At 36.4% G+C, this 14,205-nt stretch overlaps 1 protein-coding gene across 7 annotated transcripts in view; it reads left to right on the forward strand.

Annotated features, from left to right (window-relative positions):
- Positions 1–14,205, forward strand: part of USP37 (ubiquitin specific peptidase 37) — a 91,537-nt gene that overhangs the window by 53,450 nt on the left and 23,882 nt on the right. For 6 of the 7 annotated variants that reach the window (XM_043444570.1, XM_043444568.1, XM_043444571.1 and 3 more), the window contains 7 exons: positions 18–141; positions 966–1,156; positions 2,887–3,004; positions 4,243–4,322; positions 8,552–8,716; positions 10,350–10,415; positions 13,184–13,325. In XM_043444570.1, coding sequence (XP_043300505.1) covers positions 18–141; positions 966–1,156; positions 2,887–3,004; positions 4,243–4,322; positions 8,552–8,716; positions 10,350–10,415; positions 13,184–13,325 — 886 coding nt within the window. The remainder of the gene's footprint in view (positions 1–17; positions 142–965; positions 1,157–2,886; positions 3,005–4,242; positions 4,323–8,551; positions 8,717–10,349; positions 10,416–13,183; positions 13,326–14,205) is intronic. The other variant, XM_043444572.1, reaches the window with a different exon arrangement.

Raw genomic sequence — 14,205 nt, forward strand, 5'->3', positions numbered from 1 at the left:
CTCTTTTGTTTTATCAGACGCTTTGCACACTTGCTTGTTAAAAAAGATATCTGTAATTCAGAGACCAAAAAAGACTTGCTCAAGAAGGTTAAAAATGCCATTTCAGCTACAGCAGAGAGATTCTCTGGTTATATGCAAAATGTGAGTACTAATTGTTTTTAAATACCTTAGAGATTGGGAAAATAGAAATGATTTTAGTGTGTTACCCAATTTTAGTTTATCTTATTATTTTATTATTTATCTATTTTTGGCTGTGTTGGGTTTCTGTTGTGGCACATAGATTCTTTGTTGCTGCGCGTGGGCTTTCTCTAGTTATGGCAAACAGGGGCTACTCTATAGTTGAAGTACGCAGGCTTCCCATTGTGATGGCTTCTCTTATTGTGGAGCACGGGCTCTCTAGCACAGGCTCGATAGATGTGATGCATGGACTTAAGTTGCCCCACGGCATGTGTGATCTTAGTTCCCCAGGCCAGGGGTTGAACCAATCTCCCCTGCATTGGCAGGCAGATTCTTAACCCCGGGACCACAAAGGAAGTCCCAGTTTTATTTTAAAATGAGATTTGTGTACATGTGTTCATCACAGGTTGGAAGACTTCCAGTAAGGTTGAATATGACTCTGTGTATTTTATCATTTTAATAATATAGATGTGATTTGCCCCAATGTAGGACCTTAGACTATTTTAGTTACAAAGACTATTTTAGAAAAATCACTCTTTTTTAAAAAACAAATGAAGGAACGATTCACTTTATTAGTCATGCTAATCTAACTTATAGTTAGGAATGTAAAATCTGTAATTTGTTGTTGTTTTTCACAAAATATGTACCCTGAAGCACTAGAGTAAATCTGACCTTTTTCCACATGTTATTGACTTCCAAGTGCTTTAGTTTTATAGATCACAATGTTACTAACCTATTATTGTAGCAAGAAATGGTTTGATCTGATTAAGGATATTATGCCTTCTTAGGATGCTCATGAATTTTTAAGTCAGTGCTTAGACCAGCTGAAAGAAGATATGGAAAAATTAAATAAAACTTGGAAGACTGAACCTGTTCCTGGAGAAGAAAGTTCACCAGATATTTCAGCTACTAAAGTATACACTTGCCCTGTTATTACTAATTTGGAGTTTGAAGTTCAGCACTCCATCATCTGTAAAGCGTAAGTAATCTCTAAAAAAAAAACCTCTTTTCCCTTTTAATTCCTTATGGCAAGTAACTAAAACTCTTCTCTGAGAGTGTTAGTTGCTCAGTCATGTCCGACTCTTTGCGACCCCATGGACTGGGACTGTAGCCTGCTAGACTTCTCTGTCCAAACTCTTCTGCTGCTGCTGGTAAGTCACTTCAGTTGTGTCCAACTCTGTGCAACCCCATAGACGGCAGCCCACCAGGCTCCCCCGTCCCTGGGATTCTCCAGGCAAGAACACTGGAGTGGGTTGCCATTTACTTCTCCAGCACATGAAGTGAAAAGTGAAAGTGAAGTCACTCAGTCATGTCCGACTCTTAGCGACCTGGACTGCAGCCTACCAGGCTCCTCTATCCATGGGATTTTCCAGGCAAGAGTACTGGAGTGGGGTGCCGTTGCCTTCTCCACCAAACTTGTAATACTTATCTTCATTCCTGTGTCATGGGGAAACATGAGTATAAATATCTTTGTTCATTATCTTTATCCTCTATGAAAATGCTTGGTGGGGTGAGAACTAAAGCAAACTTAAATAGTTCGTTAAATGCTTTAGTGCTGACCGAATGGTTAATTTTGCTCTACTTTTTGTGTGTGCCCATGTCCTGAAAATACCCCCTCTTATTAGTTTTTGTTGAACCAAATTGTTTTTATTAAAAATGTGTTTTCTATAAAATACTTTATGAATTATTTTTAATTTTTGCAATGCTTTTTAATCTTGTTTATATATGGGGGTTTCCCTGGTGGCTCAGTCAGTAAAGAATCTGCCTGCAATGCAAAAGACGTGGGTTCACTCCCTCCAGATCCTCTGGAGGAGGGCATGGCAACCCACTGTAGTATTTTTGCCTAGAAAATCCCATGGACAGAGGAGCCTGGTGGGCTACAGTCCATGGGGTCGCAGAGAGTCGGACACGACTGAAGCAACTGAACACGCACGCACAGCGCCACAACCAGAGAGCCAGCACAGTGAGTACCAGCCCAGGGCGGGAGACGACCGATGTCCAGCTCTAGCAGTTAGGCAAATTCTCTCCTTCTGTTTATATTAATTATTTTTAAAATAATTTTATTTATTTATTGTTGACTGTGCTGGGTCTTCATTGCTGCACAGACTTTTTATAATTGTGGAGAGCAGGGATTACTCTCCAGGTGCGATGCATGGGCTTCTCATTGCAGTGACTTCTCTTGTTGTGGAGCATGAGCTATAGAGTGCGTGGACTTCAGTAGCTGGGGCATAAGAACTCAAGTCATTGTGTCTCCCTCCCAGGCTCTAGAGCACAGGCTCAATAGTTGGGGCACACTGGCTTAGGGGCATGTGGGGTTTTGGAAAATAAAAAAATTTTAAATTCAGCATTTATCTTTCATGCCTGCATACATATTTGCTCAGTCACTTTAACCATGTCCGACTCTCTGTGACCCTGTGGACTGTAGCCACCAGGCTACTCTGTCCATGGGATTCTCCAGGCAAGAATACTGGAGTGAGTTGCCATGCCCTCCTCCAGGGGATCTTCCCAACCCAGGGATCGAACGCAAGTCTCTCATGTCTCCTGCGTTGACAAGTAGGTTCTTTACCACTAGCGTCACACTTTAAGCTCCTTCTCATGCCTAGTCATGAGAAATTCTTTGGGGGAACACTGTTTCTGAAGTATATTTTTATTTAGTATTGCATAGTTAGGCTTCTGAATTCTTACATTTGTCTTCTTTTATTCTTGCAGATGTGGCGAGATTATTCCCAAAAGAGAACAGTTTAATGACCTCTCCATTGATCTTCCTCGAAGGAAAAAGCCACTCCCTCCTCGTTCAATTCAAGATTCCCTTGATCTTTTCTTTAGAGTAAATACAGTCTTTTGGTATTTTCACATAACTGAATTTTATGTATCATAGATAATTGTATTTGAAGTTGCTTTCTTTAAGGCAGAGTTTGACAAAACACTTGCAGGGGAAACAAATGAGAAATATTTATAAATAGTATTTATTTTTAAAAGCTTAATAGATATGGTTGTTAACTGACTGTAGAAGAAAATTCATTACTCAAGTGGATTATACATCTAACTCAACAGCAAGTGTTTTAGGCAGCCTTAGAAATAAATAATACAGAGTGACGCATGCTAAAATTGGGTAATGCCAATCAAAATTGGAGGCACTAAGCTAGTATACCAAGATCTTAGGAATGAAAAAATACTCTGCTTTTCTTTAGGTTATATGTACCTTGTTAGAAACAGAAAGGGGGAGTCATGTTTGTTTTAGAGCTATAGAGCTATAGATAAATATTTGCATATATGATACACTGCTATAGATATTCTGAAATTTTCTGGGACATAATTGAACTGTTGTGTAGTAGTCCTTATAAAATTGATGGAAATCTGCCAGGATCACCTTTAGTCTATATAATAGTGGTTCTTATTCTGTTGTAGCAAATAGGCAGGGTTATCACTCTTAAGATTCAAAAACAAAAAACCTCTGTTCTTGAAATGATGAAAATTCAGCTCCACTCAAATACTCTGTTTTTCTTTTTTTAAATCATTCCTTACTGTTCCTGTTGTTATCACAGAATTTGAATCTCTTCCTGTGTATCTTTACCCCGATTTTTTAAGGATTTCTTGTTTCAGTTTTCTCTAGGTAATGGTATCTGCCCCAAACTTTGGTCCTTTTAGAGCAGTTGTTCTTAGTGGGCTGTCACCAGAAGATTGAGTTCCATTATAAGAAAGGGGTAGAGTTACACCTAACAGACCAGGAACTCCGCCTAACCTGAAGGTGATCTTATCTCTGCTATGGCCAAATGTTAAAATCTGGATATACTCTTAGGAGTGGTTCTTGTGTATCCATGGGGAAAAGGTATCCATGGGGAGTCTGCTACTGTGGTTACTATCATAAATTGAGCTGTTACCGTGGTTAAAAAAAAGGAAATTAGAAATTGTGAAACAGGGCATGATGTTACACTATATGTTGAGGATTAGGTCTTAATTTAGTAAGGCTTGTGATTCTGGACACAAAATTTAAACTGGTTGGAGTTGGGGCAGTGCTAATTCATCTTCATACTTCTTTATTTTTCCCTCTTGTCTTTTTAACAGGCAGAAGAACTTGAGTATTCCTGTGAGAAATGTGGTGGGAAGTGTGCTCTTGTCAGGCACAAATTTAACAGGCTACCCAGGTAAGATTAATTGTCTCTTCACTTTTTCTTCTTTAAAGTACTGAAAAATATTAGTGAATAAGTGAGGCTTATCAGATGGATTGGTAAAGAAGGTTAGCAAAGCTAAGATATGAAGAGGGTAAAGAATGGAAAGCTAGAATTCCCTTGTATGAGAAAGGAAGAGAATTTGGAATGTTGAAAAAGAGAGGGAACCTGAAAGCCCCAAGAAGTTGGCAACAAGAGGATGAGGCTGATGAGATTTTGGAATGATGATAGAAACTAGATAGTAAAGTAAAATTTTAATTCAATAATGTGTAACACTCAGTTAAAATCTGTCATGCTCTAATTTCCCTCTCTTATCCCAAACCTTCAATAAAAATATGCTACAGACACATACACATGTGCATGTGAAAATAAAATAGGAAGAATAATTTTTTTGCAATTTGTGCTATATTTTTTTTCAGAGGGTAAGTTGCTAAGTTTCCTGCAGTCATAAAAATTCTGAATTAGGAAGGAAATTAACTTATACTGTATTATCTGTATAAACAAATATAAAGCCAAACTAGTTAGAAAAAATATGATATGATTGTAGAACAGCTTTCAGTTCTTTCCAAGAATAGATCTCAACCACAAACAAGATTATTATTAACAGTAAGTATTTATGTGGCACTTTGCCTGCAGAGTACTTTGCTTTATTTTAGAAGCTTCAGTTTTCTATGAGTGAATGTGGAGTTTCTGGAACCAGCCCCCTAGGGACTAGTTCTTTTACATTCTGTATCTGGACCTTTCTAGAAAATGAATTTCTTTGAAAGAAATGGCTTTCTAAATCATAGCAGTATTGTGTTGACCATAGTCTGTCTTTTTCCTTAAGAGACGTATTCTTTCCTATTTGTGAGTGTTTTAAGACAAGAGAACGTTAGTCACTCAGTCATGTCTGACTCTCTGCAACCCCATAGACTGTAGCCTGCCAGGCTCCTCTGTCCATGGAATTCTCCAGGCAAGAATGCTGGAGTGGGTAGCCATGCCCTTCTCCAGGGAATCTTCCTAACCCAGGGATTGAATCTGGGTCTCCCACATTGCAGGCAACTCTTTACTGTCTGAGTCACCAGGGAAGCCCAAGCTGTCAGGGAAGGCGAGAGAGTCGGGGGAATGAATCTTAAGGAAAAGGACTGATTGTTACCAGCTGTCACTAACTAAGGAAATCAGTCAAGCCTTTGTGTCATAAATCCTAATTACTGGACTTGCTCTATTTTTGTTCATGTCAGTATTAAACCAGTCTGTTTTATTCTTGAAGGCCCTGGTATCTTTGTCAAATCTGTTCATTTGTAGTCCACCTCACCTTTACAGATGAGTGATAATTTGACTGTTTCATATTACCTTATATTTTAGTGGGATCATTTGAAAGTTTAGTCAAAATATTTGACATTTGACATTCATCTTAGTCTCTTCACATCAGTTGGATTATTGTACTCTCCCAAGTTGTGATTTTGAAGGCTATGAATTCTAGCATACTTTTAAAAGAGAAATACAGTCAGTAACTTCAGTTTATGGATTTTTGACTTTATGGTTTCTTTGGTGAAGGTATATACAGTAAGAAAGGAAACAGTTTTCCAAAAACGGTATTCCCATAGGTGTTCTGAAATTCAGTTTTGAAAGTGTTCTTGTGGGCTGTGAAATATGTTTAGTCTATCAGACAGAGATTATATTCTTTATTAGAGGTAAAAAGGTTACTACAGTAGTAATTTAAAAAAACCACAGTGCTAAAAGCCTTTTCAGATCCACAAACCAGATTGGGCGTGTACATTTTATAGAACTTTTTTTGAATGTGGAGAAAACTTTCTCTCTTTTCTCTAGAGAAAAGAATAGTTCTCATCAAAAGTCATCTTAAAAAAAGTTTCACTATCAAATATAAGGGCTGTTTAACACTTAAATTACCATCTATGGTTATATAGTAGTAATGTTAGTCACTCAATTGTGTCTGACTCTTTGCGATCCCACGGACTGTAGCCTGCCAGGCTCCTATGTCCATGGGATTCTCCAGGCAAGAATACTGAAGTGTACAAAGGAAACTATAAGCAAGGTGAAAAGACAGCCCTCAGATTGGGAGAAAATAATAGCAAATGAAGCAACAGACAAAGGATTAATCTCAAAAATATACAAGTAGCTCTTGCAGCTCAATTCCAGAAAAATAAATGACCCAATCAAAAAATGGGCCAAAGAACTAAACAGACATTTCTCTAAAGAAGACATAGAGATGGCTAACAAACACATGAAAAGATGCTCAACATCACTCATTATCAGAGAAATGCAAATCAAAACCACAACGAGGTACCATTACACACCAGTCAGGATGGCTGCTATCCAAAAGTCTACAAGCAATAAATGCTGGAGAGGGTGTGGGGAAAAGGGAACCCTCTTACACTGTTGGTGGGAATGCAAACTAGTACAGCCGCTATGGAAAACAGTGTGGAGATTTCTTAAAAAACTGGAAATAGAACTGCCATATGACCCAGCAATCCCACTCCTGGGCATACACACTGAGGAAACCAGATCTGAAAGGGACACGTGCACCCCAATGTTCATCGCAGCACTGTTTATAATAGCCAGGACATGGAAGCAACCTAGATGCCCATCAGCAGACGAATGGATAAGGAAGCTGTGGTACATATACACCATGGAATATTACTCAGCCATTAAAAAGAATCATTTGAATCAGTTCTAATGAGATGGATGAAACTGGAGCCCATTATACAGAGTGAAGTAAGCCAGAAAGATAAAGAACATTACAGCATACTAACACATATATATGGAATTTGGAAAGATGGTAAGGATAACCCTATATGCAAAACAGAAAAAGAGACACAGATGTACAGAACAGACTTTTGGACTCTGTGGGAGAAGGCGAGGGTGGGATGTTTCGAGAGAACAGCATCGAAACATGTATATTACCTAGGGTGACACAGACCACCAGCCCAGGTTGGCTGCATGAGACAAGTGCTTGGGCCTGGTGCACCGGGAAGACCCAGAGGGATCGGGTGGAGAGGGAGGTCGGAGGGGGGATCGGGATGGGGAATACATGTAAATCCATGGCTGATTCATGTCAATGTATGACAAAAACCACTACAATATTGTAAAGTAATTAGCCTCCAACTAATAAAAAAATAAATGGGGAAAAAAAAAAAACAATACTGAAGTGGACTGCCATTCCCTTCTCCAGGGGATCTTTTTGACCCAGAGATCAAACCTGGGTCACCTATGTTGCAGGCGGATTCTTTACTGTTTGAGCTACAGGGAAGACCCTTATGGTTATATAACATCCATTTTTTGATAAACTATATAACACTGAAGTAAATAATTTAAGGATTTGACAGTATCAATACAGTATTTTAAAATTCCGTTTTCTTGTCCGATATGTTTTGGTTTAAAAGATGCTTGCTCCTTGGAAGAAAAGTCATGACCAACCTAGACAGCATATTAAAAAGCAGAGACATTACTTTGCCAACAAAGGTCCGTCTAGTCAAAGCTATGGTTTTTCCAGTAGTCATGTATGGATGTGAGAGTTGGACTATAAAGAAAGCTCAGCACTAAAGAATTGATGCTTTTGAACTGTGATGTTGGAGAACACTCTTGAGAGTCCCTTGAACTCCAAGCAGATCCAACCAGTCCATCCTAAAGGAAATCAGTCCTGAATATTCATTGGAAGGACTGGTGCTGAAGCTGAAACTCCAATACTTTGGCCACCTGATGCGTAGAACTGACTCATTTGAAAAGACCCTGATGCTGGGAAAGATTGAAGGCAGGAGAAGGGGACAACAGAGGATGAGATGGTTGGATGGCATCACCGACTCAATGGATATGAGTTTGAGTAAACTCCAGGAGTTGGTGATGGACAGGGAGGCCTGGCATGCTGCAGTCCATGGTGTCGCAAAGAGTCGGACACAACTGAGGGACTGAACTGAACTGATGTTTTGATTTTTTTCTGGTGACATTATTTTACCCAAACCTCCCAATTAATAATATATACCCAGTGCCTATGTTTTATTTTTATTTGTGTTCTTAGTATCTAGCACAATGCCTAGCACATGGCAGGTATTCAGTAAATGTTGTTTGACAGATCTTTAACTTGGCCTATTGTAGTCTGAATCAAAAGCTGTCTGACATGGTTAGTTAAGTGATCTCTTGTTAGCTGTAAAAGAGCTACTACCTCTGTTATATTCAAACTAGTAATGTCATCATCTTCTGTTTTTCAGAATCCTCATTCTTCATTTGAAACGATATAGCTTCAATGTTGCTCTCTCACTTAACAACAAGATTGGGCAGCAAGTTATCATTCCAAGATACCTGACCCTCTCATCTCATTGCACTGAAAATACGAAACCACCCTTTAACCTTGGTTGGAGTGCACAGATGGCAGTGTAAGTCCTTGAGAATTTCTTTCCCTTTTGAAGTAGAAAGACTTTTTACTATCTGATCGGAAGAATGACTGAATTAGATAACACAACTCCAGGTAAAATCATACCAACAAGGAGATTTTAATTTTGCTTTATTTGAGGATTCTGTGCTAAATTACTATGTGATTTCAGTAATTGAAAAAATGCTTTAATAATAACTTTCAATGTGCATTAATTGCCTTTCATAATAAATTACCTTTTTAGGGAGTACTCCTTACTCTTTTAGATCACTGGAAGACAGTTTTTTTTGTTTTTTGTTTTCATTTATTTTTATTAGTTGGAGGCTAATTACTTTACAATATTGTAGTGGGTTTTGTCATACATTGACATGAATGGAAGACAGTTTTATACATTTGAGGAATACAAACCAAATTTGCATGGTCTTAAGAGTCCCCTGAACACTAAAAATACCAATTCCTAAAAAAAAAAAAAAATACCAATTCCTGGGTTTGTTCCCTAGAAGTTCTGTTTCAGCAAAGCTGATATAGGACTGGGGAATCAGTATTTTTATTTTGTTTATTTATTTTTTGAATCAATATTTTTAATGAATGCCTTTGCTGACTCTTTAGAGTATGCAAACTTAAGAAACAGTATATTAAATATTATGCTGGGACCTTTAAAATAGATTATGTCTTCATAAAAGTATTATTACCAGTTTGAGCAAAGAACTTCAATGGTGCCTTAAAATTTTTCCATGAGAAAAGAAGTAACTTCTTATTTTATCATCATGAATCCTGGGAAAACCTTAAGATTTCTTCAGATGTTGCTTTTACCTCTGCATACTTGCATTACTTTGAGCCATATGTTGTAGTTCCATTTTATACTTACACACTAAGTGATAAACATTTGCTAAAATGAATTGATGAAGTTTTGTAAAAATTATTTCCCTTTTGGATTAATAATTGAAATATATTCTACATCATACAGGTTTACACTGAACGCCCCACTGAGTCAGTAACATGTTCCCAGAGAGTCATTGTTTCTGGATATTCTCTTATGGCCTTTCTTTAGAATGGATGTTTTTGCTTGATGCAAACTGCCCTCTACTGGTAGAGCTAGTATTCTTTCTGGCAATATTACCATTTCATACGATTAGCCGAGGCTCTTTACGATCACAGGCCTGAAACTGGGCTCTCTGACTGTACAATTTTTAATACCTTTGAGACTTTGGACAAATTCCTTGACCTGTCTGTAGGGAAAATAACAGAGTAGTTGTGAGCTTTAAATGAGGTAATACGTATGAGTTTTTATTATAGTGCCTGACATCTAGTAAGTCCTCAATAAATGAGAGCTGTTACTATTTTATTGCTTAAAAGAACTGAGACAAAGAGAATTTCCCAAGTTGTTCTTTTCCTGTTGTATCAGTATTAGACTTCATTTCCAATGTTATTTATTTAGATCATTAGATAAGGCAAAGCCTAGAGAAAGTGTTTTGTTTTCTCTTTTGGCCTCTATTATTAGTTGAAAAGTATAATTGTTTGCTTTTCAAGAGGATATATAAAGGACTATAATACAGGATAATTCATTCTATAAGTTAAGTGTATATTTTTTTAGTAATGTAATTATATACATTATATATTTTCTAATTTTCTGATAGTTCTAGACCATTGAAAGCCTCTCAAATGGTGAATTCCTGCATCACCAGCCCTTCTACACCTTCAAAGTGAGTTATATTTCTTATGTACCCAAAATTTGTATTTTTAAGGATTTGGCTTACCCTAATTTCCAAGATTATCCCCTCCCCTTTTCATATTGTTTCTCTTTTTGCATGATAACTGCTCTGCATTACTATATTTTGGAATTTTCCTAAATCTGCTTTGAACTGTAAGTAGGGTATATTAAGTTTTAACACTGAAGCAAGTTCTGATGATCCTCTCAAAATTTTGCTTTAAAACTTCTTAGATCATCTTTTGTATGTAATATTTTCATCCTACAACTCTAGAAATTGACTGATGACAAAGAATTTTAAGGATTGAAGGTTTAAAGTAACCCTTACTGGTATAAAAAACACCATTCTTCAAATACATGCATGGAGATCTCAAAATATCTTTTCACATGTTGCTAACTAGTGTGGGACTTCTTATCTTAGACACTGAACTGGAGCCATTCTGAAAGGGGACAGGAAAACAAATACATACTAGAATGTAGCTATTCTACAAATATTTTATATATTTTTGCTTCAGACCAGAAGTTTGTCCAAGAAGGAGACAAATACTATTTTTTTTTAATATACCTCCTCTATGATTTGACTAGAACTACAGTTCCTGATTAGACATTTCTAAATGACTTGGTTGTCATTTGACTTTAAAACTAGTTTTTCTAAAGATTTGATGTCCCAAAGTACTTTTAGAAAAGAGACACTTTTGTTGTTTAAGGGCTTTTGGGGGGCTTATATAACCATAAAATGACATTTGGGAACTGCTATTTTCTTTTCCTCCTGTTAATTATTTTTCAGTGCAATTAGAACCAGATGACTAACTGACTAGAAATGTGACATGGTACCGATATGAATACTCTTGCCCGTTCTCAAGATACAAATGAGCAATACCACTTGGCTGCTTAGAAAGTGAGCAAGTGATGCCTTTACAGGATGAATATTTTTCCTTACTACAGGCAAGCTGCCTTCTGTGAATATAGTAACTATTAATGGAATGCACTCTTTATGTACCAAATCACTATAGTTTCAAGAAAGAGATGGTTTCATTGGGCATCATTATACTTGGCATGGTCAATCTGTTCTCGAGGGTCTTACTGGTATGAGAATTTGAGAGTTGGTCAATAAAGATGATTAGGCCCTAGAAGACCTGTCATGCCGATCAAACTTAAAAGAGGCTGAATTATAAACCAAAATACCATTGGTTCTTCTGTAATATTCTTTGTCACATTTGACCCTGGTATATTAGTAGCCAGGTGTCACCCTCCTTCAGCAAAGAATCTACATAGATAAATAAATAAACGGTATGTTCAGTTTTGCTTGGTGAGCATGGAATCAGAAATGAAGAATTAAGATGGCTAATTGGCTTTTTCGAAGTTATATTAAAAACTCTTTTTAAATACATATTGGGAGGCTATTCAAGTGTTGAGGCTGAAGTGCAGTGATACCCTGACTGCTCTCAGCCAAAGACCATGGTTGGGCTTATCGCTGACCACTTGCCTCTTTTCTTTGATCTACATTGCTACGCATCCTCCTGGTTTCCACTGTGGCCTCTTGTTTCTTGATGCCATCATTCTATATGTTTATTTATAGTTTTCACATTTAGATTATTGCATTTTCTAACTTCCATTTGACATTTTTTTTTAGTATAGCATATGAATTTATGTTAACCTTCATCAAAGAAAGTTTGTGCTTTTTTACCTTTACCACTTTTTCCTTTAGTTTATTTTTGGCTCACTTAGAAGACAACACAGTAACACCTTACTTATCTAGTATCATTGAAAAATATTATTTCATATTCCAAATAAATGAATTTTTATATGATTGAAGCTTGCCTTTTAAAACATTGCCTTTTTAATTTTAATCTTTAAAATGTTTTAACCATTTTAGATGGTTATATCTCTGTAACCTTGCAGAATTCCTTATATTATTAAATGAAATACACTGAAGATAATTTAAATATATTGTAATGACTTAGAATCAGCATTGTAAGTATCCATTATTACACTGTGTTTTAATATAGTAATGCCCTCAGAGGCTCTTAAGTCTTATGAGACAGTTTGCCTTTACATTAAATTACTTTATAGTTCTTTATTGTCCTTTTGGTGGTTATTCTCTCTCATTTCTTAGCTCTCATTTCTTGATGAACTTGCTACATTATTCTGTTCACCATTTCCTGGGGAAGAACGGTCCCTGTTTAAAGAGTAAAGTTCATCATTAGCTTTGAAACTACTGCCTTCCTCAGAAGCTTTTTTTTTTTTTTTTACCTTTTGAGTCTCTCTGTTCTAGAAGGTAGAGGTTGCCAGAAGTTGGACGTGCATATAAATGGATAAGTGGAATGTTACTGTTAATTTCAAAGTACATGGATCATAATTTAAAAGAGCAAAAACTAGTCCTCATACACTCTGTTGTCAAAAACATATATTCATTGCTATGTCTGCATGCATTCTAGTAGAGAGTACTTGCTTTATAAAGACAGTGACAAACTTCTTTGGAGTTGATCATTAAAAGAAAAAAGGCACGAAGTGATTGGTTTACTGATAATATGAAATAGCATAAGAGTTGTCTGATTTTCAAAGCATGGCTCTTTTGGAGTAGGGCAAAGGTAATGCTTAAATATACCTCTTGATATTTTTTTTTCTCTGTTAAATCATTCTCAATAATGGAAAAACTTTTCGTTTTATTTTGATATTTATACTTCAAAGAAATAACAAGGACAGATATTTACTTATCACTTACATACAGTTGTCTGTTTGTTTGTTTCTCTTAAATTATAGGAATTTCACCTTCAAATCCAAGACCTCCTTAGCTTTATGCCTTGATTCAGACAGTGAAGATGAGCTTAAACGCTCTGTGGCCCTTAGCCAGAGACTTTGTGAAATGTCAGGCAGTGAACAGCAGCAGGAGGACCTGGAAAAAGTAAGTGATTTCTTATCAAAGTATCTGGCTGTATAAACAAATGCCTTTCGTAAGCAACATGGGCAAACTTAATAAATACATATAATAGATCATAAATTTAATGCACCTGTTCAAACACTGAGTGTGCTGTTTGTAGCTATAAAACTTGTGTGTTTAAACATGGATTGAGACTTTTTTTTAATTGAGGTATAATTGACATAAAACATGAGATTAGTTTCAGCTGTATAACATGATGATATATTTGTGTATATTGATTGCAAAATGATCACCACAAGAAATCTATTTTACATTATCACCATACTTATTTACCAAAAAAATTTTTTTTCTTGTGAGTGAGGACTTTTCAGATGTGCTTAGCAACTTTCAAATATGCAATACAATATTATTAACTGTAAATTACATCCCCATGACTTATTTTATAACTGGAAATTTGTACTTTTTTGCTCCTCACCGATTTCATTGACTCCCTAGTCCTCACCTCTGGCAGCCACCGTCTGTTCTCTATATCTGTGGGCTTAGTTTCTTTGTTTTTTTAGATTATACATGTAAGTGAAATCATACAGTGTTTATCTTCCTCTCTATGTAACTTATTTCCCTCAGGGTCCTTCAGTGATGTCACAAATGGCAAAATTTCATTCTTTTTCAAAAGTTTTTTCATGGTTGAATAATGTTCCATCGTGTGTGTGCATGCACACTTAAACACACACTCATTTCACATCTTCTTTATCCATTCATCCATCAGTAGAAACTTAGGTTGCTTCCAAGATAAGATACTTTAAGAAATGAAAGTTGTTGTAAATAAATAGCTTCCTCCTATTAATATTAATCTTCAGAGCTACTTTTACATGTGCTGTGTGTGCTTAATCACTTATTCATGTCC

Source organism: Cervus canadensis, chromosome 24, assembly GCF_019320065.1.
Source record: "Cervus canadensis isolate Bull #8, Minnesota chromosome 24, ASM1932006v1, whole genome shotgun sequence".
In the NCBI taxonomy this organism is placed as follows: Eukaryota; Metazoa; Chordata; class Mammalia; order Artiodactyla; family Cervidae; genus Cervus; species Cervus canadensis.